We start from the raw sequence: 27353 nt of genomic DNA on the forward strand, positions 1-27353 counted from the left end.
TCAGATCTAGATCTAACATCATTTTCTCTGCAATTTGATTTTGAGCTTAACGGTTTAAAAGCTATAGCTCTTGTAGTTGAAATGTCTTCACTGCAATTTATTTTGTGGAATTCTGATCAACTGTGAAATGTGTAAAATTTAATTGCACACAAAAAGAAGTTGGTTTACAGTAGTTTAAATGAGATCTAAAGGCTGATGACATCATCTTGACTTACACCCGAGGATAGTGGACATTTTTGATCATCGACCTTTTATGCAGACTACACTGACCTTCTGTTGCACTGCACATGATATTTAGGCCTTGCACTATACTGCAATCTTACTTTACACGTAAATACCCCAAAAAGTTCTAGAGTTGTATATCTCATGATAACAGTAAGTCAATTGGCTAACTAACTTGAAGTAAACACCCACATTTGAGATTAATTAGTTATTGGCTATTATACAAAACTTCTGTATAATTACCTGGTTACCATGACAACCATACTTTTAAGAAAATAATTATTTCACATCTACATATGATATGGTCCCCCAAATTTCATTGACATTGATCTAATAGTTTAGGAGGAGTTTACTGACGACAAACATGAGTGTGATTCCAGTATTCACTGAAAGTAACATTTTAAAAAGCACACAACAATTTCAGATTATGACAGTGTTTATTTAAAATCATACATTGCCTTCATCATCATATTAAATATTAGTATAATCATAGATAAATTATCAACAACAACAGGAATGTAGCACTGAGTTTATGCTGTAGATTTTGTTGTATAAAACATGTAAGCAGTACAATGTGGTTAGTTTGATCAAATTGGCCTTCATGATTCTGACTCAAAAATATTCCGATCTTTACTGAAATCAGGATTTGTGCTGATAAAGTGGATTATATCTATCTTAACGAAATTACATTATGATAATCACTTACTATGGTGATTGGCCTAGTTTGTCTGATTTTGTACCGTAATAGTTATATCGACTATTCGTCACACTTTCAGTTATCTCCCTTGAATTGTTTTTACCTAGCTTATACACATCATGGGAACATGCCTTAGAATGAAATAATAGACATCAAACATATAAAGGATAATTTCAACATTGTAATTGGAGGTTTTGTACATTAGAGTGTATTGATATGTAACTTATTTTAGTGTGATGTTTGCAGTATCAGAAGCATGATCTCCAAGGCATGATATAATATTGTCTGGTCAGGCACTGTGTACCTATGGATCTAACATTAACGACTATTGTTATTTAAGTACATACCACATTTGTGGGATTGAGGAAACCTTGATATCCTCACAATAGGATAATCAATCTGCTGTGTATTATTCCTAGGTATGACATGATCTTCCAACATCTATAGTCACTTAAGGCAAAGGCAGGTTTCTATGGGGGAGAAGAGCTAGAGATCCTGAGGAAGAACGATCTCCTCTAGTCAGTCTCTAGCTTCTGGCCCAAGTAGGCCTTGTATCACAACCCAGAGGTAAATGTTAATCAAGACACTCTAGTCAGTCTCTGGCCCGTGTAGGCCCTGTATCACGACCCAGAGGTAGATGTTTATCAAGACATGAGGGCTAATGGTAGAATATTATACACTTTGACCCATGGTAGAATATTACAAGCCTTGGCCCAGGGAAGAAAATTTCACACCTTGACCAATGGTAAAATATTACACACGTTGACCCTGAGGCAGAAGATTAGTGGTAAAATATTACATGCCTTGACCAATGGTCGAATAATCATACACCTTGACCCAAAGGCGGAAGGGTTAGTGATAAAATAGTACTTGATCTGGCCACAACCCTGTAAGGTTTTTTTTATAACCTTTTTAATTATGTTACAGAACTGCCACACAGACGGAAACACTAAATAAATATTGATTATATTAATATAAATATTAGCAGGATTTGAATTGTTTATACTATTAAGCAAGAACTAAGATTTGCATTGAAACGTTTGTATTTAAGGGACTAGGTAATTATAGCTGTGCATATCAAATAAATAATTTTCATTTGTGGATTCAAATTTTAACCTGTACATTTTTCTTTGTGCTGTTTTTATAATTATGAGAGAAAACCAGCAATGTGATAATTTTTCATATATAGAAAGTATCATTATTCTAGTAAAGGTTTAGGTCTAACTTCCTCTTTATTAAGACGGGTGGACAGCGGTATCTCAACCCAAATTGGCTGGTCAACCTGAGGATTGCATCGTAGGGATAATGGCCAAAATGTTTCACAAGGATTGAAATACTAATGCAAAATTCTTTTCCTGTGATACTGATACTTTATTAAACAATTCAATTTAAACATTTTCACAGTTCTGTCATCACAGGGACGTTACAATGCATTAAAATTACTTGTGTTATCCTCAATGGTCGCTGCATGTATTGATGACATCAAATGCATGTATTGATGACATTGATGACATCATATGTCTGTATTGATGACATCGCATCATTGTCAACCATGTGTGAGCTGTCTTTTCCCTACCCCAATAAAATTCAGAGTTATATTTTCCCTAACAACCATGGGATAACCCTGTCAATTATGGGAGAAAAACATTTTCATATATTGTTTTAAACTGCTACATTTCGTTCTTCAATCTTAAATTTTCTTCAATATTCACTTTTCTTCAAAAAATTCTTTGTATTTTCCTTCCATATAATGTCTATATTTAAAATAATACATTATTTTTTTCTTCAATACTTTTTTTGCGAATAATCTACATGTATTGTATTTTCCTAACATTTCTTTAAAATGAAGTGTTTTTAGGTAAGATATCTGTGTGTAAGTTTGTTACATGTGACAGCTTTCTACAGTCATACAACATCACATAAGTTTAAAGGACAGCACATTGATCACAGTCTTGCTATCATGTTTATCAGGAAGAGTCCCGCTCATCGACAGATTGGAGAGTTTTGTTGACAGCACATATTCTTGTTACATAATCTTCTATGGCACAAACTGGATTTCCTGCTACAGACAACTTCTTCAGATAAACACAAGTTCTTAGTTCTTCAAAGACTTCCACATGTCGTATTACTGATAGAGTTAAGGCTTATTGTGTGTTCAAGTGTTGAAATAAAATTTGTTATATTCTGACCTTGTTATCTCAAAATGGACAGGACCAAGGTAAAGCCTTATGTTACCTGAGTATTATAATTAAGTGAGTTTGAATGTAAAGTTTCAAGTTTGATAGTGACTATTAAAATGCAATGTATCTTAACAGGTCTTCAAAGTTTATAGTTGACGAACATATTATCATATTTTTTGCTTTTACTACCAAACTTTTGTGCAAGCCAACATATCATTTTCTGTATGTCTTCATTACAGCTACTAGTGCAAAACACAAATTCATCATTGCAATAGTCTATTCTAAGTGAAAGGATACAGTTATTCTTTACAGACAGGTCTGTGAGTCTCCTACAACATCCCAGTCCTTTTAAATCAGCCAGCTGATTACTGTCGAGGTTAAGACTCCTCAAACATTGTAGGTCTGACAGGCCCTTTATAGATGTCAGGGAATTCTGGGAAAGGTCAAGTGAGTTCACCAGAACCATCCAATCAGTGTGATAGAGACAAGTGAGTCCTTGTTGGCACAATTTCACATCCCGCACCTTGGAATCGTGGGACTCCAAGACACTCTCAATCATAAATCTACTTCCTGTGATACACAAGGTAAAGGCAACATGTCATTATAGTAAGACAGTAAGCATAAAATGTTATCAAAAATCAGAAAAGTTCTGATAAACTGAATTTCAAAATCTTTACTAACTTGAAATTTTATATGTTGAAACACCAAATCATATATATCACAGTGTAATATTTGAAATATTCACTACCTCAAGTGGATGTTTAGAATCTCTGCACTCCAAATTATAATGTAAAAGTTGAAATCTATACTATCACCTTGATTTCAATATTTGTAATCTGTACCCTCTTAAATTTGACAATGCAAGTTAAAACATATTAAAATGATAAAAAAATAAGTATACTTGTATTTCAAGAATTGTTTATGAGACATTCCCCTGTCGTGGACAGAAATCTTTTTTAACATTCCTAGGTGCTCACCAACCCCAATATTAAGCATGTGAATCGACATACGTGTGATCATTCTATACATGTACATATACACCTAGAATTTGTCCACTGTGTATCACCTACTTATACATAAACAAAGTCGTTACCTGTAATGTTGTATGGCGCTTGTTTTAGCAAGAAAACATGTACAATCCTTCAAGCTGTCATTTAGATGTTAGTCAAAATAAAAATTCCACACAAGTAAATAGAAATCCAAATAATTATCTGTTCACATATCTCCAAGTATATCATCGTACTCGATGCACTCAACTGGTCATGTGCACGTGACTACCTGCTGCGAACGAGCAACAACTACCAAGGACACACACGTGTCAATAATGCACGTATAAAACCTAGTGTATATTGAAGTGTTATATTAGCTTGTATTGGACACAATTTGGGATCTTAACTGAAAACACATTCATGTATTACTTCAATGAAACCTTGTCAGGTGAGTACAGTGTTTATTTTCAGTTTGACATTGTTATTTGCATTATCAGGACATGCGTACCTGAGACAAGATATGTTTAGAATGATGCATGTGTGTCAAGTCCCATGCTTTATATAGGGGGTTGACCAGTGAAGGTAACTAAGCAGAGCAAAAAGAAAAATGGCTGCCACTTCCTTGGATACAACACTGTCATAACTGGTGGATGTCTCAGAAACAATTTTTGAAAAAAATATTTCAATAATTTTTTTTTAGTTTCAATTGCATGCTTTTTAACTTGCATTGTCAGCTTTAAGTAACTTTCATTCTTGAAACCTTTACTTTTGAGATTTCATATAATATTTGAAATTATTGCTACAATGTAGTCTGGTTTATCGGTATTTGATATTTCAAATAACTGGTATTAAAATATAAATTTAAAATCCTTAACACTTGTATTTCAAAGTAATATTTAAAATCTGTATTTACTCAAATCTTTGTAATATGATTTCCTCATTGCGTCCACTGCCACTAGTTTGTTGAAACTCTCCTCCAGTTCTGTGTCATACTTAGTGTGTTCTGGGTCCGTGGCCTTCATCAGGTGTACCATTGTAAGTAGGACCCCTGTCAGAGAAAACAGAACATTACAGGTCTCTATAACACCAAATGGTGGTGGTCCTTATATAGATTTTACACAGCAAAACAACCTTAACTGAAAAGACAATAGCTGGAAAACATATCAAAACTATCCATTTTGACCTCTCCAACTTTGCCAAACACAAATTGACAATATAATACTGGAGTACAGATATGCAACACTTTATTCCTTAAAAGTATTGACAGGTGTCAATGCTATACACTGTACTAAATTACAATTACACACTCAGGTTTATAAATAACACAGATAAATTACGAGTATTAACTGGTACTCACATTTGTTGTCGGGTTCGACAGAGTGAAGCTCCCTGATACTATCTAACTCCTGCACCATGGTAGAGGAAGCGGCTGCACTCAGCTCTGTACTGTAAAACAGATAAACACATCCAAATAGGTTAAAATCAGTGTTTTGAGATGTCTGTGGAGGCCACGCTTTGATGTCTAAAAATAAGAATACATCTCACTGTAATTCTGGGTTAGTTTTAGCCCAATAATAGTCAAACTGTTTCAACATGAGAAGATAGATTTAGGTGTGGTTCCATGAAATCTATGATTGCACTATCATATCACAACCGGGCTACTGTAGTTACAATATTTATGTCAAAATTTTCACGGGGTCAAAAATAACAACACTGTATGGCCCTACAATAACCTTTTCTTGATATTGTCAGGATATTGTTATGAAATCACATTAAGAGTTTGAGGTGATGACATTGACAAGAAACGTTGACATTTAGATGACCTTAAAATAATCATATGATCTTTAGAAGACCTGATAACCTTAATGATAGTATGATTCGCACATAATCAAGAAAATCCAGTTCACTCCGATTCAGGGCATTAAAATACCTAAACCACCGGTCTGATCATTTTCTCTGATTCTAGTAACTAAAATACCTAAACCGTGTTCCCTGTTTGAATTCTGCTACAGCCCAGGTTTCCTCCTGGTTTGGCATCAGGTGGAGACCCTCCGAAAATTTAGTGCAGTAACGGTCATCCAACAAGGTGACCGTAACAGCAGCCTCTGAGTCCACTGGTAAACACTGGTCAGATAGGTCAAGTACCTACAAATAAACAGGAATTATTATTGATCCTTAAAATCTGGGAAAATGAAGAATCAAGAAATTCAGGTCAATTTCGGGTCAAGATTTCTGTTTTCCTGCTTTTGATAATTAATACATACAACAAAATGTGCCTACCCACAATGTAGAGTACATTCCTGATCTTGTAATTGTCCTCCATTTCCCTTTAACTGGCGTACTGTTGATACTGACTGTCAGGGAGTGACCTTGACCCATCTAAACAAAAACATATTACGTTACTCAAACCTGCTTTTTTAACTTTGAGGAAGAATCTAATTGCAAAATTACCTAGTCTCCTCCTCAATAGATGTAATATATCAAAAATAAAATCTTAGTTTTTTGTTGCATCGATGGCAACACCCAATAGATATTTTGTCAGCAGTGTGTGGGTTTTTTTTCTCAAACTGAAAATGTATACGGCAATGTACCTGCCTAATACTAAAACTTGAAAATAAATCAATACATATGTAAGTATTTCATGTGCACCAGTTCAAACTACTGCACAAAAACATATCACATATCCCCATAAATCTGTAAGTTGAATGGAAAAACGTACCATCACTGGTCGAGACAGTAGTACCACTATCCTCTGTAGATCCCGAGATATGTGAACACAGCATATCTGTAGCTTCTTCTTACCTTCAAATAGTCAAAATTAAACATTTGCGATAAACCTTTTTCTATAAAAGGAATTTTTACAATCTAATTAAAATTAGACTTGGAATTCCGAGCCACTATGATGCTCTACGTTACGCTCAAATACAAGATCTAACAGAGCCCTGTTAGGGGTCACCTCAGCATGACTACTATGGTTAGCCAATCAGTGTGTCGCCTACAAAATCTTCGTTGTGGTTACGTCCTGAGATGTTCCAATTCTAGGCCAGGAGTTATGCTGAGGTGACCCCGAAACAGGGTGTTGTTAGATCTTGTATTGGAGTGTAATGTACAGCATCATAGTGGAGTGGAATTCCAAGTCTAATTTTAATAAGATTGGGTATCTTAAATATCAGTTGATAGTTGAAATTATTCAAATTAATTTCTAAATACATGTATTGGAAAATTAATACATAGTGTAAAATTATTTCAGTTGAACTTTATTAGCTTTAACCACATTCAAATTATGGTGAAGTACTCAATATTTCAAGCTCAAGCCAAATTTTAAAACTGAACATTAATTTTCCAATTCACCTGACTGAAAAACAGATATCTCTAAAGGTATCATATACCAGTATTTTTCTATTTGCACTTTCATAGATCACTCACTACTCCTAAAAGTCATAGCACACTTTATAGGCTTCTTGTATGTATGTAATTCCCTTTTGTGGTTACCCATGACATAGTCCACAAAAATTGAATCCAACAGAAATAAATGATGCCACAGCTACGAATTTTACCTCTCCCTAAAAGCCACCTCTGATAGAACCAGGCACTTTGGTCGTCAGGGTCTGTGAACACAGCATTCTGTACCACTTCAAATTCTGTAAATACCAAGACAACAATAATGAGAAGCATGTGTTTAGGAAGCTGTTTGTACATGTACCTCGACATATTATTCTTTAAAATTCTTCTTTTGAATAATGAAATGCTCTTTGACTGTGTGGATTACAAGTTGACAATTGGTCATTTTCAATTTAAAATCATTTTGGTTTAATTTAAGAAAGTTAGTGTGAAAATTTTTCCATCTATAGGGACATTCAGACTTATCTTCTTTCAGTGTCTATGTCAATAAAGACAGTGGCCAGAATAGTCAGGTCTCATTGCGATTATATGAAAAGCTGTGTAAACCAAAACAAGGTAGAAATAGTCAGGTTATACAGTATGTCTATAGAGACAGTGGTCAGTATGGGCAGGTTTATGATCCTGATAATAACTTACCTTTCAGAAGTACATCCTCCTGTACAGCAACGGGATGATTTGAGTCAGGGTGTATCACAGGAAGTAGTTTACTCCGATAATGCCATGAAGAATAGTTGGAAAAATTGGACTGAATTTTTTGCGTAGTATATTGAAGTTCTTCTTCAAGATTTACATTTGAGCATAACACCACATGCCGTCTGTAGTCCCAGCAGTGAACTATACAAATAAAAAATCTTTATATTACAACAAAGTTAAATCACGGCAGAACATTAGTAAAATACTGAAACTACAAAATAAAAATAATTATACATTGTAAAAATATACTTGTCAATAAAGCAAAAGGAAAGGACGAAAAAAAATTTGGTCTGAAATTGTGTAGAAATTAGCCATTAAGGAACTCAAGAAAGCAGTCTTTTTAAGCAGGTAGTTTTTATATGGAAGTGGTATAAAGGAAACTTCCAAACATTTCAATTACGGTAGAAAATGAAGTACATGACTGATTGTAAAAGTGACAATAACTTACAGTTTCTCTCGTCTAAATTAAGGAAGGCATTGCACAGTTGGAGTTCTCTCACCCAGTCAGGTTCTGGAATGGCATCCATCACAAAGCAGCGGTGATGCCATGCCCCATACGATTTGGGGTTCACTTTTAGACATGCCTCTAGGAAGTGGAGCTCATCCACGAACACCTTTTGTAACTCTGCCTCCTCTCTGTTAACCAAAACAATAAACTGTATCAGTATCTATTGTGACAACATTTCAAACACGAAATGCTGAGTAATCTACCACAAAAAAAATTCAGATATCAAACTCCCTGAAATTACTATGTAATAGTAACTCTGGTCAATACTATCCGCAATTGACCACTCAGCAAGACAGAACTTCTCATTAGCTTGATCGGTTGAGAGTCAGATTATTAAACCATAGGTCCTGAGTTCGATCCCTGGCAAGGCAATGATTATATTTATTACAAATCCTGCACCAGGTTACATTGGCACCCATGTAGGGACACGGAAATTATACTCAACGGTACCAGAAAAGGAATCGTTGTGACCTCTGGAAACTAGAGCACAAGTTTATTCTTGGAGGGGGAGTATGTAACCTTGGTCAATACTAGCGGCAATATACCACTCAGCTAGAGAGAAATTCTCTTTTAACTTAGCTTAAACGGTTGAACTTCAGACTTGTAATCCAGGAGTCCTGAGTTTTTATCCCTGGCAGAGGCAGTTAAATATAAATTTTGCACCCTGTTACAACTGTATGTATCACGCCTTTTAACAAGGCTTAAGTGTTATTGAAATCACATGATTATTATTGAGCTTTTCATACATAATTTGAAATACCTTTTGTCTCTCAAATGGATAAAGATTTCTCTTCTAAAATTCCAAAAACTGTAAATGTCTGGATTCACAGCAAGAATTTCTCCAGAAAGCTTCAAGCCTTCCTCATCAAACTCTTTATTTCTCCTCTGCAAAAACAATGATGAGATACAAAGTTATAGCATTTCAAAATCTTGTTACTTAGATAAGAGATTTTATTATTTGCAAAATTATAATGGATAAGAACTGGAGCTTGATTTATGTATTTACTATAAATATTAATACTTTTCTTCACAATATGAAATATCAATGTGTACAAATGACAAAATATATGTTTGACATGAACAATAGCTCAACTTTCATGCAAAAATCAAATTTGTAATTACAGTTGTATTGAATGGAGACAGGACATGACAAAACTAGATAGAATGAAATCCAGTTGTACATGATGTTTATCTGTGATTAACAATTCGTAATTACAAATATCTGTATACTTTATTTACATCAATCTCAAAAAACCAAACAGTATAAAGTTGCGTTACTTTCTCTTGATAATGAACCAAGAAGTCTCTTCACCTTAAGGAAGACTGCCTCTGTTCCTGCATTGTAGAGTTTCAGCTTCTTCTCTCTCTCCTTCCTTTTGGCCTCCTGTTGTTCTGCTGTTGTTTTCACTTTGATTCTTCCATGCTTTGAGTACATAAACATTGTTTATCGAGATTTTAACCGCAAACTACAAATATTGTTGATTACAAACAGTAACAATTCATGGATGTACTGTATTTCCCTACCGTATCACAATTTACAATGCAGTTCTTTGTCAACAAAACATTTCTACATCAACATAATATAACTGATTTCAGTGTGAAAAGAACAGGTTTCTCATAGATCTATAATAATATTGTAAAAGGAGCGGGCCTGAGTGACTTGTACATAGTGTTAATGTCAGCATTACAGTCTCTGTTCCTCAGCTGACAAAGCATGCTTCTTGGCTCAGTTGATAGAGCCGTTGATTCATTATGCAAAGTTTATCATGCTGGAGATCTGACCAAGAATTGATTCATATATTTTCTCTTTTCTACTATGTACATTTGCATCCAACTAAATAAGCCATTGAAGGTGGTTTTAGAGTCTCAGGTTGAGGCTTAGGAAATCTCAAGAAATACAATGGTAAAAGCTGGTGTAAAAGGAGCAGGTTGGTGTGCCTTGAACACACATGCATGTACTGTGAATATGTAACAAGTTGCATTTGAGAGTAGTGTGTCACAGGCAAGACTCAAACCCACGACCCCAGACTTACTGGCCACTGCTGATCCTGGCACGCAACAGGAATATGTAATTTTTCCTGTTCCTCACTAGACCATCAGACAGTTATGATATAAAGCAGCTATAAATGGCAAAATTGCTCCTGTTTTTGTATATCGAGACAGAAACAGAACATGAAGGAACACAATATTTTTGACAGACATGGATAACACGTTGTGATAACATGCTCATTACCGGTATGCTAGTTGATTTTTAGGGAGGGGGGGGGGTAAATGAGAAAATAAAACACTCCGACTCGATCATCTTTTGAGTTTTGATGACAATAATACTAAAAATAGATGTGCTGTAATGTCACAATGTTTATTATACAGTAGGAGTTAGGGGTCAACTAAATTTCTTGTAATCAAGATCAAAGATAAAGTCTTAAGACATATATTCAATATTGTGAATAGAGTGGGTTACGTTGTATGAATACCGTTTCATACATAAATTCCAAAAGCCGTCCCGGATAACCATGATCAGCACCGGTTAGCAGGTTAGAACGCAGCCAATCAAGAAATAACACACTATTAAAAATCGACACACCATCCTTAGCATTTCAATGTGTTGCTTTTTTCCTATTCTATTTTTTTCACAGTAAAATGTTGTTATCGCTAACAAATCTAAAATAAAAGCGTAAATCGTTACAAAATATTTGTCGGATTTCGGCATACCATACCATTTTTCTTTCCGGAAATGACCACTTTCTTGGTTTCCGCACTGAAGAGTTCAGTCAAGTAAAAACGCGGTACGGATTACGGAACGAAACGGGTACCTGTTAGACTGTTTGTTTAAGTAATTATTTCAAATTATTTGAGCCCACGAGGCCTACTACCTAAAACGAGATTTATAATTATAATTTATAGAGAGATACCGTTAATTAATACTACACTTACCATCACCTTCTGAACAATTTAATTACTAAGGAAAGCGGGCTTGCTGAATGCATAAATTGTTTTTGTTTTATTAATTGTTTGATACATGTAACGTTATATTTACTAATTTGCCATTGATCATTGTTGCAAGCTCAGTGAGTTTTTCAGTGGTTTTGATAACAATGGAAACGGTTTCTTACCATTTAATCTTTACAGAAAACTTAACGTGTCTTATATTATGCACGTGACACTAAAGCTAAAATGAAGTGTATGATAGGATCTGAATCATGCAAAATAAACATTTTATGAATGAACAAAAACAAAGAGTGGGGTGAATAACAAATAAATGTTTAAAATCAGTGGCGTAGGAAGTTGGACCTAATGGGGGGGGGGGGGCACAAAGGTCCTCAATATTTTCTACCCCCCCCCCCCCCCCCGCGCCCAACACACACAACCCAAATATACTTAATATATATATATTTTTTTTTTCATACAACATTACATATAATCCTTGTATACATCTATAGACAGTGGCGTCACTAACAGGAAATTCATAAATACGGAAATCGTGAAAAAATTGCTGAGTTTGGGGGATTAGGGGGTCTCCCCCAGGAAAAAAAATACGATTAAGAATGACTGAGATGTGAGTTTTACGAATCATTTTGATGAAATTGTGAGCGCCGAAGGCGCGATATTTTTGTTGTTTGGGGGTCCGGGGGTCTCCCCGGGAAAAAAGTATTACAATTTAGAATGGCTGAGATGAGTTTTACGATGTATTTTGATGATTTTTTAAAAGCGTTCTTAACATGGTAATTTTTCGATTTAAAGTTACCTGCATTTAGACATTATAATTGTGAATGTCGTCATATGCAACCCTGCTCGATCTGAACATACCGGCTTCTCAAAATAATAATGAATTTATTGTCTTTCTAATACATATGAACAAATTAATCTTTTAAGAGACATTTTTTGAAATAGTAGAATCCTTTGATGGACATTTTAGTCTAGTTCATGTGTATTGACTTTTTATCAAAGGTTTGAACATTACGTGCTTGAACGTTTTAGGAAATGCGCCGCGCAGCGGAAAATTTTCTAAAATAATTTCAGTCGACGAAAATGGGGGTGACTGTGAAATATTGTTCGTGATATTGAATAACTAATGTGTTCCAGATTACCGTTTTTGGGTTGTATAGACGAGTTATGATAGGAAAATTCATATTTAGTCCAATTTGATACTGTCGACTCGTGGCCATGGATCTTTCAACGAGACGACTCAAAATTTAGCTTGTGTACGGGGCTTGCTAAATGGGTGTACCGGGGTTCGGTTTAAGTGATAAAAATAGTGTACGGGGGCTTGGTATCATTAAAATGACAAACTTCACAATATGTTTAAAACAAATAGCGTCTAGTCGTCCAAAAGACAGATGTTAAGTTTTCTTCCGACATCTATGTGTTCGTAGATCTCGTGTAAAGATATCAATGAAATAGTTAGCCTACCAGACAAAGATGATGAATGTTGGTTAGTCTGTAGATTTTATATACAAGATCAGTTTGTTTGTTTGCTGGCAATTTTGTTAAATTCTTTAACGGAGGGGAGCAATTTGAGGGAGGAATGTATTCGTATTACACAACCAAGTAGCGCTGCCAACTCAATTTCAATAAGAAATACAACTTCACATGGTGATGTACAAGTGGAAATGTCATAATATAGTAGCAATGGTAAATTATACTTATATTAGTAATACTAATATTTGTCATAGCGTTGTTTCGACATTACGTTTATACAAAATAAAAATCCAATCTGGTATTTTCCACAATGCTCCAACACAACGAAGGTGAGTAGCATGTTTTAGCATAGTTCATTGTGATATTTAATGATATTTACGGTGCAACGTTTGACGGAAATTATGTGACCCTCAGCAGCTGCAAAACTCGTAATTACAATTTTCAATAATATATCATGCAATGCGGTCGTGTTTGATGACAAACCAATGAACACTATAATTCGAGAATACAGCACGGATAACAGTTAAATGCACACTTGTCCAGATGTCATCCTTTACTGATATTACTAATTTTTGCCTGAAATGAAGTTCCACCACCGACAGAGCATAGACGATACTCATCAATTACACAATAATTGGTGTTTAATCATTAATCGTGTATATATATATGTGTCTATTCAACACAAAAATAATATAAGATCATTTATTTTGCTTTTGGTGCATACGCAATTAGTACTTCGTTCCATATAGGGAATAGTGCCACGGAAATTTTTCGGGATGCAATTTATTATTTTCAATATTTTTATCTCGAAGTAAAATTAGAAGCTCATACTTGTCAATGGTGGTAATGTTGTAAAATAAGTAACTTTTGTAACTGAAGAAAAATACTTAACGGCTGCTCCTGTTTTTATGGAGAAAGATACCATTCGTTAGTGGTAGAGCATCTTTGATCATTCTACATTGCGTATCGTTTTATACATTGCTATTTAGAAATGAATATTTGGCTTAAAAAGCTGCGTTTCTCAAATCATCAACAAATTCGCATACGGACGCGATAAATAAGCTGGAACTGGACAATAGTTACAGATACATTAATTACATCAAAACTGTGAAAATATTGCAAAACTTACCCTTGTTGTGACAGGTCACCGCCTCGTCGATACTAATATCCGGTGTAAGGGTACCCACAGTGGTGACAGAACAATTGTATATATGTTTCTGGTTATAATCATTACACCAAGGATGTATATGAGAAATCCTTGATACACAATATGGACAGAAATCCGTGCTTTTGCTTCTAGGAAGAAAAAATCCACACCTATGAAGTACGTTTTTTAAGAAAACACGGTATTTAGTCTATGTCTATATATATGCGACAGAACGTTTCAGTCAAAAAGCATTGAATATGGACATGGTTAATTTCCTGTTAAAATATTTAATCGCGAATGTCGACTGTATGTGATTGATGTATCAACAAAAACCTGTGATATTTCTTCCCGGCAAATCGGTATCCCATAAAGAAAGTAAACAATTCATATTAAACAAATAAAATGAAAGGAAACCTTCACTTTTGAAACAGCATATCAAAATGCATTCGTAGGTGACAATGGTATATATTTGATTAATTTTACTTTCAAAAGAAATTTGAATCTGCATTTTTATGTAGAAATGTACAAAGTTGATGAGATTAATCTAATCAGATCTTATTTCCTAATTAGATTATCCCTCTATTCAAGCTAACCAATCTTTTACAATTTGGTCGACGTGTCTACAGAAATATCACGTGACTTCACCTGGTGACCTCGTTTTCGACACTATATGCCTACATGTTGAGGTCTACTTTCAGTTTTTCCGTCACACGTAAAATCAATAATTGGCAACAAATAAGGATGTCACATAAATTGGTAGCGAACCTGTCAATGATGTTTAAGGAACATCCAAATCTGTCTGCACGGTATAGAGCGGCGAAGGATGCCGGTTTTAGGTACGTGGAGTGCGGCTTCCCATACGTGGAACCTTTGGAAACCATCCAAAAAGCCAGAGCTGAAGCCGGTGTGGAACAGATTCTTATCAACGCATGGCCAGGTATGATCCCATAGATATCATCGGATAGCGGTGACATTCGTGTTTAGAGGAGTACACACACCATTAGCATGTCATTATCATGTCACCTGTTTTGACGGATGCCTGTTTACTTTTAGAAGGGAGATAACTAACATTACTCACTGTCATAATAGTGTAGTATTCATTGCCGTAATTACTAATATATTGTAGTCATAAATCAACAGTTTCTTTAAAAGTATCATGTATATACTGTAAATACAAGGGAGATAACTATACTTACTGCCTTAATATGAAGTATAGTTACTTGTTACATACAAGGGAGATAACTATACTTACTGCCCAAATATGAAGTATAGTTACATGTCACATGCAAGGGAGATAACTATACTTACTGCCCCAATGTGAAGTATAGTTACATGTCACATGCAAAGGAGATAACTGTAGCGTTTCTCCAAAATATGATAGCACTTGGGCTATGACGAGACGCTATTTTATATCGTAAGTCCGTGATGGAAGGTGACTACGGCAGGGAAAACTAGAAAACATCACTTTAAAATTCACATCATTTATTCACATCAACATCCACGTAATATAGTTCACAATAAATCCATTTGGAACACACACACTGGTACACTGTTTCACTTAAGTTCACTGCTAGGTGATATCCATAATTGCGAAGTATTCAGTACATCCCAAATGCATGTATGAATCCCATAGTCACACTAAGAATGATAGAGTAATCCATATATATCACATCACTGATACATGTAGGAAATATCCGTACAGTACATCCCAAGTATAAATCCCATAGTCACAAACACACTAAGAATGATAAGAGTAATCCGTATATATCACATCACAGATACATGTAGGAAATATCCGTACAGTACATCCCAAGTATAAATCCCATAGTCACAAACACACTAAGAATGATAAGAGTAATCCGTATATATCACATCACAGATACATGTAGGAAATATCCGTACAGTACATCCCAAGTATAAATCCCATAGTCACAAACACACTAAGTGTATTAAAGTAATCCGAATGAAAATAACTGATCCCGAGATGTGTGGACAGGGCTCGAATTTCAGGCTGTTTTACTTGCTTTTTGCAAGTAGATATACCAGAATAGCAAGTGAAAAAAATTTGCACTGGCTTATTTTAGCAAGTGGTTTTTAACAGGGACAACTGTAAAAATGGCATAATGATTGTAAAAAATTGTTGTAATGGAAAATATCGGGGCCTAGTTCTTACAGTAATGTTGTTGATATACATTATGTACTTATACACCTCACATCATCATGCAAAAATAAATGATTTTATATATAACATAACTGTAATTTGAATACGGATATTAATTATAAGTAAAAAATATATTTTAGCAAGTAAAAATTTATGGCACTTGCTATTTTTAGCAAGTGGCAAAAAATGTAAAATTCGAGCCCTGTTGGAGTAAGTCCCAAAATTTCATGTAATCTGTCGTTTCGTCACGTGCACCCCCTTTTATACCACTTTCATACTGTCCTCTAATTGGCTAAAACCTCGCGCCTTCCATCTTCATTCTCACGTTCATTGGCTGAATCTTACTATGATTACGTATTTCTACCTACTTCCATCCCCCCTCCCAACCTAACTCTAATTGGCTGGCCGGAGTGACCACTACCTAAATTTAGCTTTCTGTTACTATTAATACGAACACCTTACGCAACCTGTCCATCAAACTGGACCCTAATACACAGCCCTAGTCGTAAACAACTCCTTATATGGAAAACGGAATGCGGTGCCCTAGCTCCCTACGTATACGTAACGACCCCAGATGGGCACATGCACGTGGCCACCTGGTCCCTAACTATCCTATGTATGTATATATACACTATACATACTGCACATATATAAACTAAAACTATCAACTAAATAGTGTAAAACTGTTATTTTACAACACAAATAAACTTTAACTTTAACAACTAATAAAAACTAAGCGTGACATAAATTTCCACGCTACATAACTATACTTACTGCCCCAATATGAAATATAGTTACATGTCACATACAAGGGAGATAACTATACTTACTGCCCAAATATGAAGTAAAGTTACATGTCACATACAAGGGAGATAACTATACTTACTGCTCCAATGTGAAGTATAGTAACATGTCACATACAAGGGAGATAACTATACTTACTGCCCCAATATGAAGTATAGTTACATGTCACATACAAGGGAGATAACTATACTTACTGCCTTAATATGAAGTAAAGTTACATGTCACATACAAGGAAGATAACTATACTTACTGCCCAAATATGAAGTAAAGTTACATGTCACATACAAGGGAGATAACTATACTAACTGCTCCAATGTGAAGTATATTTACATGTCACATACAAGGGAGATAACTATACTTACTGCCCCAATATGAAATATAGTTACATGTCACATACAAGGGAGATAACTATACTTACTGCCTTAATATGAAGTAAAGTTACATGTCACATACAAGGAAGATAACTATACTTACTGCCCCAATATGAAATATAGTTGCATGTCACATACAAGGGAGATAACTATACTTACTGCCTTAATATGAAGTTAAGTTACATGTCACATACAAGGGAGATAACTATACTTACTGCCTTAATATGAAGTTAAGTTACATGTCACATACAATGATACAAGGGAGATAACAATACTTACTGTCTTAATATGAAGTTAAGTTACATGTCACATACAATGATACAAGGGAGATAACAATACTTACTGTCCCAGTCTGTAGTATAGGCATTCTCATTCAATGGACTCTACTATCCAAAGTTCATGTCATTAATTGACCATCAGAATCATAAATCATATCCATTTAGAAAAAGATTTCTATTTTTTTGATGTCATGAGCTCAACAAAATAAAAATTTATTCCTTATATTTACAGTTTTTTCATGCAAATGAATATTATTTATTCTTGCGACAGTTGCACATTTAATTTTGAATACCCAAATTTTTGTCTCTCTTGTCATGGTCAATGAATTGGATTGACCAACTGATTGTAATAAAGTCATTCATATGTTCCCACCAAAAGTGGGGTCAATACTCATGACCCCACGTTTCCCTTCACATTTCGGCATTGACAACAAAAGAAAATAGTTCCCTCATTCTTATATTTTTTAATGGTCATCACGTCATAAAAACATTCATTTTTAACAAAATATACCAAAATCAGTGAAAGGTTTTACAATGCTTTAATGTCTTTAAGAACATTTTTTGTATTTCACGATTTCCGAATTTTTGATATTGAGTTTCCTCCCCTTGATTGATTGTCTTTCCAATAGAATAACCGCACATGTTCTACTATCATTATACAGTGATAATGATAATACTAGAAAGCATGGTTATTGAGTCCATATCAGTGCATACTGTAAATATTCAATCTGAAGCTCATATTAAGATCTCTAGGAAATGTAGATCTCGGTTGACAGAATTTCTATACTTTGCATCATTCAGGTCAGAATTGTTGAACTGCTTTAGGAACATCAGACTGAAATGTAGCCTGCTGCAGCTGAATATCAGATGCAATATAATCATGGTGCCACCTTTGCACCACTTTCCCTGATTTAGGACATAATTTTTGTTGAAGTGGGGCTGCAATCTTTCGTCTTAGTGACAGCATTTTGTATAGTTGTGTAGGATGATTTTGAAAGAAAAATTGTCACTCTTTCTAATGGTACGAACCGTTTTTGTGACTACTTACTAGAAATATGATTTTTTTTTTTAGCCAATAAAGCTAGGAGCGATAGATTTTTTGTCTCAGGAAGCTTTCCACCCTTATAGTGTATAGTACTGCAGTAGAATATGACTTTACCGATTTTTTATCTAGACCTCTTAAACATTTGAAAAAAGTTCTATGGGAACTTTGGTGGGTCGAAATTGATATAAACTGTAACTAATTATCAGATCCCTGTGAAGTCAACTGTGCCTATTTAATTTGTTCCAGGTGATCTACAAAATGGTGAGATTGGCATAGCAGCCCTTCCTCACAAAGTGAAAGAGTTCAAAGAGAGCTTAGAAACTTCCATAGAATATGCCAAGGCACTCAACTGCAAAAGGTTAGTTATTTATAGCTTTTGTCTGAATTGTTTCAAAGTTTTAAAGATGTTAAGTTTCTATCATGTACAAGTAGTTTTAAGTACACCTAATGAGCGCTGGACACTTTTTTATTGCCGTTTTGTTTTTCGAAGGAACAAAGGAATGTGTATATACGTATTTAAGTAAGCTTAGGTACACAGTAAATTTCAACTAAGTGTTATTTGATGTCAGATTGATTGGTACAGAAATAGATAAAAAAAATGAAGATAAATGAAATATATACAAATGATTTTCTGAACAGAATGCATGTGATGGCGGGTTTGAAGCCAGTGTTCAAAGATGAAGCTATGGAAGAAGTGTTCCTTGACAACATTCGCTACGCTGCAGAGAGACTGAGTAAGGTAGGTATGGACCATTCCAGGTACGATCCTATACCGTTTCTGTCTGCATCGAAAGACAACTTGCTGTTCCTACTGCAAAAAGGGTGATTGATTTGCCACCTTATTTCTTTTATTATTAAAAAATGACTGAATTCTTTTCAATTGACTATACCTCATTTTTGGTAATGGATCGGATAATTGCCGCTCCAGTTAAGCACTAAATAAACTTTTATAATGTGTGGTGGAACAATTAGTTTGCCTGTTGTTAGCGTCATGCATATGAATTTAAATGTATCTTCAGTTTTATCTAAGATAGTGATGATTGGTCTTCTCTAAGTGTTCAGTGATGCAATTTCAGAATGGATTAAGGCCTTGGCAAGTTACTTTTGCTCTGAACACCATCACGTTAATTATGAAATATTTTCTTTGATCCCAGGAAGGAATTCTGGCTCTAATTGAACCCATCAACAGTAGATTGTCTATCCCCAAGTACTTTCTGACCGACATACACAAAGGTTAGCTACCACTAACACAAACTGTACCGTAAATGTTGGAACATTACAGAACTTTAAAAAAATCAACATTTCCCGTATAGATATGATTATACCGTATGATGATATGGACGACTAATGAACACATGGTGCATTGAAAAGAGTGATTAAACACATGGGTGTTGTATATGGTATTTCTGTTTGCTTTCATTAATTTTGTCTTTTTATAAGTTACAAAGACACTCAATATTTAAAGTTGTTTTGTGATTTTGAAAAATAACTAGAGAGAGTGAAAGAAACACCACATGCAATATACAATAACCACTATTTGTGTATTCTTTTAATGATAACAAAAATCTATGCCTTTCTCTTCACAGCTGTGGAGTATATACAGAAAATTGACCATCCCAATTTGAAACTACAGTTTGTAAGTACACATGTATAAAGCCCTTTCATAGAATGAAATGTTTGTAAAACAAATGTATAGATATCTGGTTTTAAGGCTTGGAAGATAAAGCATTGAGTCCAAAGATGACCATATATAAAATCAATGTTCAATTTATTTTATCAAAACATCATTAAAAATGAGTTTTTCTATACATTTCATTTTTTCTATGCATAAACATGCAGTTGAAAATCTCCTAAATCATGTTTAATAAGTGTGTATGTTATTTTCGTGATATTCAAAAATGGAGGAATGAACTATTGCTAAATATGACAGTAACATATTGAAAATTATGTTTTGTAACTAAAGAGCGGTTTACTTTTAGTTTAATATTACCGTCTTACTGCTATGTAAACTATGTCATTATCTGTTTACAGGATGTGTTCCATGTCCAAATCATGGATGGCAACCTGACTGGAAATCTCAAGAAATATCTCCCTCATATTGGTTTGTAGATTTAGAAGTAAGACTTACCAAAACACCAGACTCGGGGGATATGGAATCTTGAAACAAAATTATAAGTTTGGACTGAAGATTTCAGATTTAGGTTCATAAGTCTAGAAACAAAATAAGAATAGGGATTATGGAAAAAGTCTTTAACAGAGGCTTTAAACATGCATACATGTAGTGATTTAGATTACGGCTATGATTATAAAAAGTCAGACCTTGTCAATTAAACCATTATTTTGTAGACATTTTGTTGAAGATGATCACAAGTGCTCACCTTTACTGTAGGTCATGTACAGATAGCCCAGGTACCAGACAGAGGTGAGCCCACAGATGGAGAAGTCAACTTCCGGTACGTTTTTAAACTTCTAACAGACCTAGGCTATGACGGGTACATAGGACTGGAGTACATCCCCAGAGGTTAGCGCAACGCTCATTGTCTCCCCTTCATGTCAATATTTGCAGTAGGGGTTCTTTGAAAAGTGATTTCTGCATTAAATTAAATGTACAAAACATGTAGTATTAATCCTATGTGTATCACCTAAAGTTGATGTGCAGTGTAATGTCTCAAATTAAAAGGTAAAACAGGTGGAAGTATTCTGAAGACAAGAGGCCCAGAGGGCCTGTATCGCTCACCTGGTTTGTAATGCCAAGTTATGTTCTGAATACAGGTTCATTGTTTCTTTTCTGAAGGAATTTGAATATTTACCTCCGATTTCCCATATTGGGCCACACCTCTCCTGCCCCTGGGGGGTAAGAGCCAAAATTTATACAAGTTCTGTTTCCCTTCCAAAAAGGATGTTTGTGGCCAAATTTGGTTACAATCCATGCAGAACTCTAGGACAAGTAGCGATTTATAGGATTTAACCTCTATTTCCCCTATTGGGCCCTGCCCCTCCTGCCCCCAGGGGGTCAGATCCAAAATTTATACAAGTTCTGTTCCCCTTTCCCCAAGGATGTTTGTGGCCAAATTTGGTTACAATCCATGCAAAACTCTAGGACAAGTAGCGATTTATAGGATTTACCTCTATTTCCCCTATTGGGCCCCGCCCCTCCTGCCCCCGGGGGGTCAGAGCCAAAATTTATACAAGCTCTGTTCCCCTTCCCCCAAGGATGTTTGTGGCCAAATTTGGTTACAATCCATGCAGAACTCTAGGACAAGTAGCGATTTATAGGATTTACCTCTATTTCCCCTATTGGGCCCCGCCCCTCCTGCCCCCGGGGGGTCAGAGCCAAAATTTATACAAGTTCTGTTCCCCCTCCCCCAAGGATGTTTGTGGCCAAATTTGGTTACAATCCATGCAGAACTCTATGACTAGTAGCGATTTAAAGGATTTACCTCTATTTCCCCTATTGGGCCCCGCCCCTCCTGCCCCCGGGGGGTCAGAGCCAAAATTTATACAAGTTCTGTTCCCCCTTCCCCAAGGATGTTTGTGGCCAAATTTGGTTACAATCCATGCAGAACTCTATGACTAGTAGCGATTTAAAGGATTTACCTCTATTTCCCCTATTGGGCCCCGCCCCTCCTGCCCCAGGGGGGTCAGAGCCAAAATTTATACAAGTTCTGTTCCCCCTCCCCCAAGGATGTTTGTGGCCAAATTTGGTTACAATCCATGCAGAACTCTATGACTAGTAGCCATTTAAAGGAATTGTTGACGGACAGACGGACGACGGACGGACGGACGGACGGACGGACGGACGGACGGACGGACGGACAGACGGACGACGGACGACGGACGCCGCGCCATGACATAAGCTCACCGGCCCTTTGGGCCAGGTGAGCTAAAAATGAAACTCCTTAACCCAAGAAAAGGTTAATAACTGTAGCATTCTACAAAGTCATTATATTTTACAGGTAAAACTGAAGATGGACTGAAATGGATAAAAGACTTTGGACTTACAATGTGATGGGAACAGGAAAGTCAAAAGATTGTAGAAAGTTCCTGTTGTAGTTAGTTTCAAATTTATTGATCACTCTTCTTTATCTTAGAGATGTGTGAGTTATACACCGACTGTGGTACAGATTAATCAATCTTAATTTGATCCTTTTGTTCCATAGCGCATAGGAATGATATAAAAGTGCAAAAAAGTCTGTGATTTTGTATATAGCATATCAAACTTTGATTGTTGACAACTTGTGCACGGCGATACAAGTGCACTAATATATCTAGTGGTATACACTTTATCTATTGCTATAGGGTCACTTTTTTAGGCCTAAATTACTTTGTAATTTTTGGTTGTGCTTCTCTGCAAATCTGATATTGTATGCAGTATGTTCATTAAATTTCCATACATATTGCATGTACTATAAATTGAATATGTTTGTGAGGCAACTTAATTTTGTACCATTTAATTTTGTGATTGATAGTCATGCATCTATGTACCTTTAAATAAACTAATTAATTCAGAGCAAGATATTGATTGAAATACTGTCAAACCTGTCTATAACAACCACTGAAGGGGAGACAGAAAAACGGTCACTATAGACAGGTTGGCTTTATAGACAAGTTGAGTCTTTCATGCTGAACAGCCAGCCTGTAAATATAACAGAATATATTAATGCAAAACAGACCTGCTATTGAATATTTATATATTTATTACCATGCATTAAAGAACTAATTATGTCAATAATAATTATATTTCTGTGGTTTGTGTCTGTTTTATTGTAATGTGTAAAACCATGTAAAAACCTAGTAAGTTTTATTTAAACCAGCAGATGGTTAGATCTGATTAAAACAGAGATCATTACTCTTGTTTTATAGAAGATCTAACAACATCCCACAAGGGGTCAAGTTCTGGTGACCTTTATACTCCCTGTACTTCTGTTCAAAAACAAGCATTCATCACTATATTCATTTTTGCAAAAGGAATGAAATGACTACATACCGGTAGATAATAAAAAAATTCTGAACTTTGCTAAATATTTCAATTTCTAAAATTGACTTTCAAGACTTTGAAAATTCACCGAAATGTAATTCATAATGCAATATTTACATTTTTTCTCTATACTGTATTATGCAATCTTTACATCACTAGTCCCCACCTTGCTAAAATTCATAATGTTCTTATCAAAATTGTGTTATTGACAAAAAAAAGTTTTATAGATCAGTCATGTGTATCTCTCTGGTGTAATAACTGTCAGGGTATTTGTTGTTATGAAGTTTAATAGCTTTAAGGTGTACAATATGTCCAGCATTTTACATTCATGTTAATATTTTGATTTGAAATTTATATTTATACTGTATATAATAAAGGAAAAAGAATATATAAATACATGTATACAAAGTTTTGTTTTGATTGACCAAAACAGTAATAAATCTTAAAGGGATAAGTAAATCAAACATGCTGCATTTTTTCTGTCCAAACAGATTTACTATTCCAGACATTGTAGAATTGACTAACTGGGTGGCTTCTACCATGAAACTAAAAAAAAAATCGAGATATTATCAAAAGGTGATGGAAAGTGGCTAGAGCATTGATAATTAAGTTATTGAAGTTGAACCTGATCTTGCCCCAATGACCTTAAAGCTCAATATTTTTCTGTTGGTATTTATAGGTGTAGAAAATGTATAAAAATATAAAGAAAAGAGGCCAGTAGGACTACATTGATGAAATAGAAGTGCTACACCTGTTCTAAGGTCACTATAAATACCTCCTCACAAGTAAGATAACTGTAATATCCAGATGGAATAGCCACAGGAAGAAAGAACAAATACCAATAATCATTATCATGGTTGCTGTTTTGTTTCCACTTCTCCTACCTGCAGTTGGGGATAATAAGGGCCTGTCCCCATATATGACGAATCCACATCTGTAAATGCAGTATAAGGCCAAAAAAAATAAAAATGTCTGTTTAGGGTTACATTGGCAAAAAGAATAGGGTCGGTAGGTCCAGAGTTTTTCTTTTTTTCTTTTTCAGTGTCTTTCACTCTAAAATAATGGCCGGAACCGGAGTCTGAGATCAAAATCCTGACTTTTAATTTTTTTTTTTCACAGAAAAGTGGAAAAACAATTAGGGTCGGGGGTAAAAAATTAGGGTCGGTCGGGTATCCCTAAACAGACATATAATATTTTTTTGGCCTTATCATGTAGTCTCCTTGTGAAACCAAACCTCTAACTTTCTTACTGAAGTATTCCATCTTTGCATATTACAGTTATCTCCCTTACGGGAAGATATTGATTATGACATAACATTTTGTGAGTCAAACTCCATCTTTTTCTGAAAAATATGACGTTACGCTCACCTACTCATATGGGCTGATAACTCTTGAATATGCATAAATGGAATATGTACAATGTATACTGCCATATAGTGTTAAACTTGATGGCATTTGTCACTCAGCTGACAGAAAATTCGCGATTGGTAGAGCCTTTGGTTATAATACAAAACAATCTAATTAAAATTTGAATTGTAATTCTGATTCTACTGCGATGCTCTTCAATAGGCTCCAATACAAGATCTAACATCCTTTTCAGGGTCATCTCAGCATGATTAGAATAGGAACATCTCGGGACATACTGTTAGCCATTTATACTTCTGAATGAATCAACCACACCAAAGATTTTGTAGGCGACTCCCTGATCGACTATCCATAGGGGTCATGCTGGGTGACCCTGAACAGGATGTTGTTACATCTTCTATTGGAGTGTAACGAAGAGCGTTGTAATGGAGCGGAATTAAAAGTCTAATTTTAATAAGGTTGCATGCCACAGACTCGGGTTTGATTCCTAATCGAGAACGTGTTTTTTTCTTTTTCTTCTACACTACATAATACACAGCAGGATTCTGTCAGTAGAAACTACACTACATAATACACAGCAGGATTCTGTCAGTAGAAACTACGGACTAAAACATCACCATACCATGTATCAGAGCTAAAATATATAACCTGTAGAACTTTACAGATAAGTGAAGGCAATTGTTTGGTATTACAAATGTTATTTTAATTGTTTCATCTCCCAAGCTTAGATTGGAACAAATGTTATTTTAATTGTTTCATCTCCCAAGCTTAGATTGGAACATTGTATTAGGTTAACACAATCTAACACAAAGGCTCCAATACAGACCAATTGTTTCTTGTGGAAAGAGATTGGGAATTCAAGCAATATGCAATGTATTGTTAAGTTCCACAAAAACAAAAGAATTAAATAAGCATTGGATAATATATCTCGAAGTAATTAGTAACAAACCTTGCATCTTGCCACATTTAAACTGTCAGAGGCTGTCATCTAGGTACACAATACATATATGCCTTCTTGGATTAAAGAACTGGATAAAACTTTCAACCTATATCATCTTATTCTCTAACATTATTGGAGTAGTTATCCAACAGTGTTTAAGTTGTTCTAAGACCTTGCAAATTAAAAAATTGTGTATCAATGAAATCATAATTACTCCTAATATGAGTTCAAGATAAAGAAGAACTGTTGTCCTAATATGAGTTCAAGATAAAGAAGAACTGTTGTATTGAATATGTTGGGGTGAAAAATGCAACATATATTTCAAGGACTTTTAGTTTTCCTGTCATCAGAAAAATAGTTAACTCCTCCAAGTTGATATTTAAACTCTGTTCACCATTACTAAGTAAGCCAATAAACACTGTAGCAAAGGAACCCAGTTTTAGAGGTCCAACTATAATTTCACTATATAGACCATTTCATATTGTTTCATTCAATCAACAGATTAATATCAATTTTTTTATGGAACTGTAATTTACTGGTACCTGTAATGATATACAAAAAGACATTGTCAATCAACTTGGACAAGTTAGCAAATTTTTTGATAAGATTAAGTATTATCACAAATGGCAAATGATTGTATTTATTACGATATACATTTACATTTGACATTACATTGTATTCCTTGTTAGGATTCATTCAGTAAATACTGGACTTTTTATCCACTTTGAAGCAAGCTTAAAAGTAGCAAAACACTTGTCAGTTTTGACCACAGGCATCCAATTCAAGTGGACTCTATATTCTTGTATACATGTATTTGATTTGTACACTAAAGATAATCCATGTATATTCCATTATTTTAGTAGATAAAATTCCAGTAAATTAAAATTTTATGATATTATTGTGCCAGGATATCCAGTCTTCTAGTTTACAAATCAAAGTTTCATGGCCTGTAAAATAGCAATACTTTCATTATATATAGCTTTTGAACCAGAAATTGTTTGAACTTGCACATCATTTGTATTATCAAACAATTTCGGTCTCTTTGGTTTATGCCAAATATTGGTGATTTTTTTATATTTCATAAACCAATTTTAACCGCTAATGTGTAAAAAAAATAATCTAAGCAATGTATGCAAAAACAGAAAGGATGAAAAG

General features: G+C 34.9%; 2 protein-coding genes across 5 annotated transcripts; one reads left to right on the forward strand and one right to left on the reverse strand.

Annotated features, from left to right (window-relative positions):
- Window positions 1–628: 628 nt before the first annotated feature.
- LOC138325983 (geranylgeranyl transferase type-2 subunit alpha-like) lies at window positions 629–11454 on the reverse strand. 3 transcript variants are annotated; one of them, XM_069272029.1, is made up of 13 exons: window positions 11409–11454; window positions 10004–10114; window positions 9452–9576; window positions 8632–8819; window positions 8127–8324; window positions 7646–7729; window positions 6808–6890; window positions 6369–6467; window positions 6067–6233; window positions 5446–5534; window positions 5002–5136; window positions 3397–3669; window positions 629–3047 (listed from the first exon to the last, which is right to left on the reverse strand). In XM_069272029.1, the coding sequence occupies exons 1-13, from the start codon at window positions 11409–11411 to the stop codon at window positions 2887–2889; spliced, it is 1716 nt and encodes a 571-aa protein (XP_069128130.1). In that variant the 5' UTR covers window positions 11412–11454; the 3' UTR covers window positions 629–2886. The 3 variants fall into 3 exon arrangements, with proteins under 3 accessions (XP_069128130.1, XP_069128129.1, XP_069128128.1); XM_069272028.1 differs by lacking the exon at window positions 11409–11454 and adding an exon at window positions 11166–11395; XM_069272027.1 differs by lacking the exon at window positions 11409–11454 and having other exon boundaries at window positions 10004–10704.
- Window positions 11455–14887: 3433 nt separating this feature from the next.
- On the forward strand, window positions 14888–24302 carry LOC138325986 (putative hydroxypyruvate isomerase). 2 transcript variants are annotated; one of them, XM_069272035.1, is made up of 8 exons: window positions 14888–15194; window positions 19163–19274; window positions 19556–19655; window positions 20071–20149; window positions 20503–20552; window positions 20948–21017; window positions 21306–21437; window positions 22873–24302. In XM_069272035.1, exons 1-8 carry the CDS (start codon window positions 14936–14938, stop codon window positions 22923–22925), a joined length of 855 nt encoding a protein of 284 aa, XP_069128136.1. In that variant the 5' UTR covers window positions 14888–14935; the 3' UTR covers window positions 22926–24302. The 2 variants fall into 2 exon arrangements, with proteins under 2 accessions (XP_069128136.1, XP_069128137.1); XM_069272036.1 differs by having other exon boundaries at window positions 21306–21369.
- Window positions 24303–27353: the final 3051 nt, after the last annotated feature.

The sequence above is a fragment of the Argopecten irradians genome, chromosome 6 (assembly GCF_041381155.1).
Source record: "Argopecten irradians isolate NY chromosome 6, Ai_NY, whole genome shotgun sequence".
In the NCBI taxonomy this organism is placed as follows: domain Eukaryota; kingdom Metazoa; phylum Mollusca; class Bivalvia; order Pectinida; family Pectinidae; genus Argopecten; species Argopecten irradians.

Bases quoted from the DNA above. Each gene is read 5' to 3' on its own strand.
- LOC138325983 (XM_069272027.1), bottom strand. From the start codon at position 10,132: ATGTTTATGTACTCAAAGCATGGAAGAATCAAAGTGAAAACAACAGCA. The intron at 7,730-8,126 runs GTAAGTTATTAT...TGGTATTTACAG, and splicing joins GGAGGATGTACTTCTGAAAG to AATTTGAAGTGGTACAGAAT. The intron at 6,234-6,368 runs GTAGGCACATTT...GTTTATTTGTAG, and splicing joins GAATGTACTCTACATTGTGG to GTACTTGACCTATCTGACCA.
- LOC138325986 (XM_069272035.1), top strand. From the start codon at position 14,936: ATGTTGAGGTCTACTTTCAGTTTTTCCGTCACACGTAAAATCAATAAT. The intron at 19,275-19,555 runs GTTAGTTATTTA...TTTTCTGAACAG, and splicing joins AAGGCACTCAACTGCAAAAG to AATGCATGTGATGGCGGGTT. The intron at 19,656-20,070 runs GTAGGTATGGAC...CTTTGATCCCAG, and splicing joins CTGCAGAGAGACTGAGTAAG to GAAGGAATTCTGGCTCTAAT.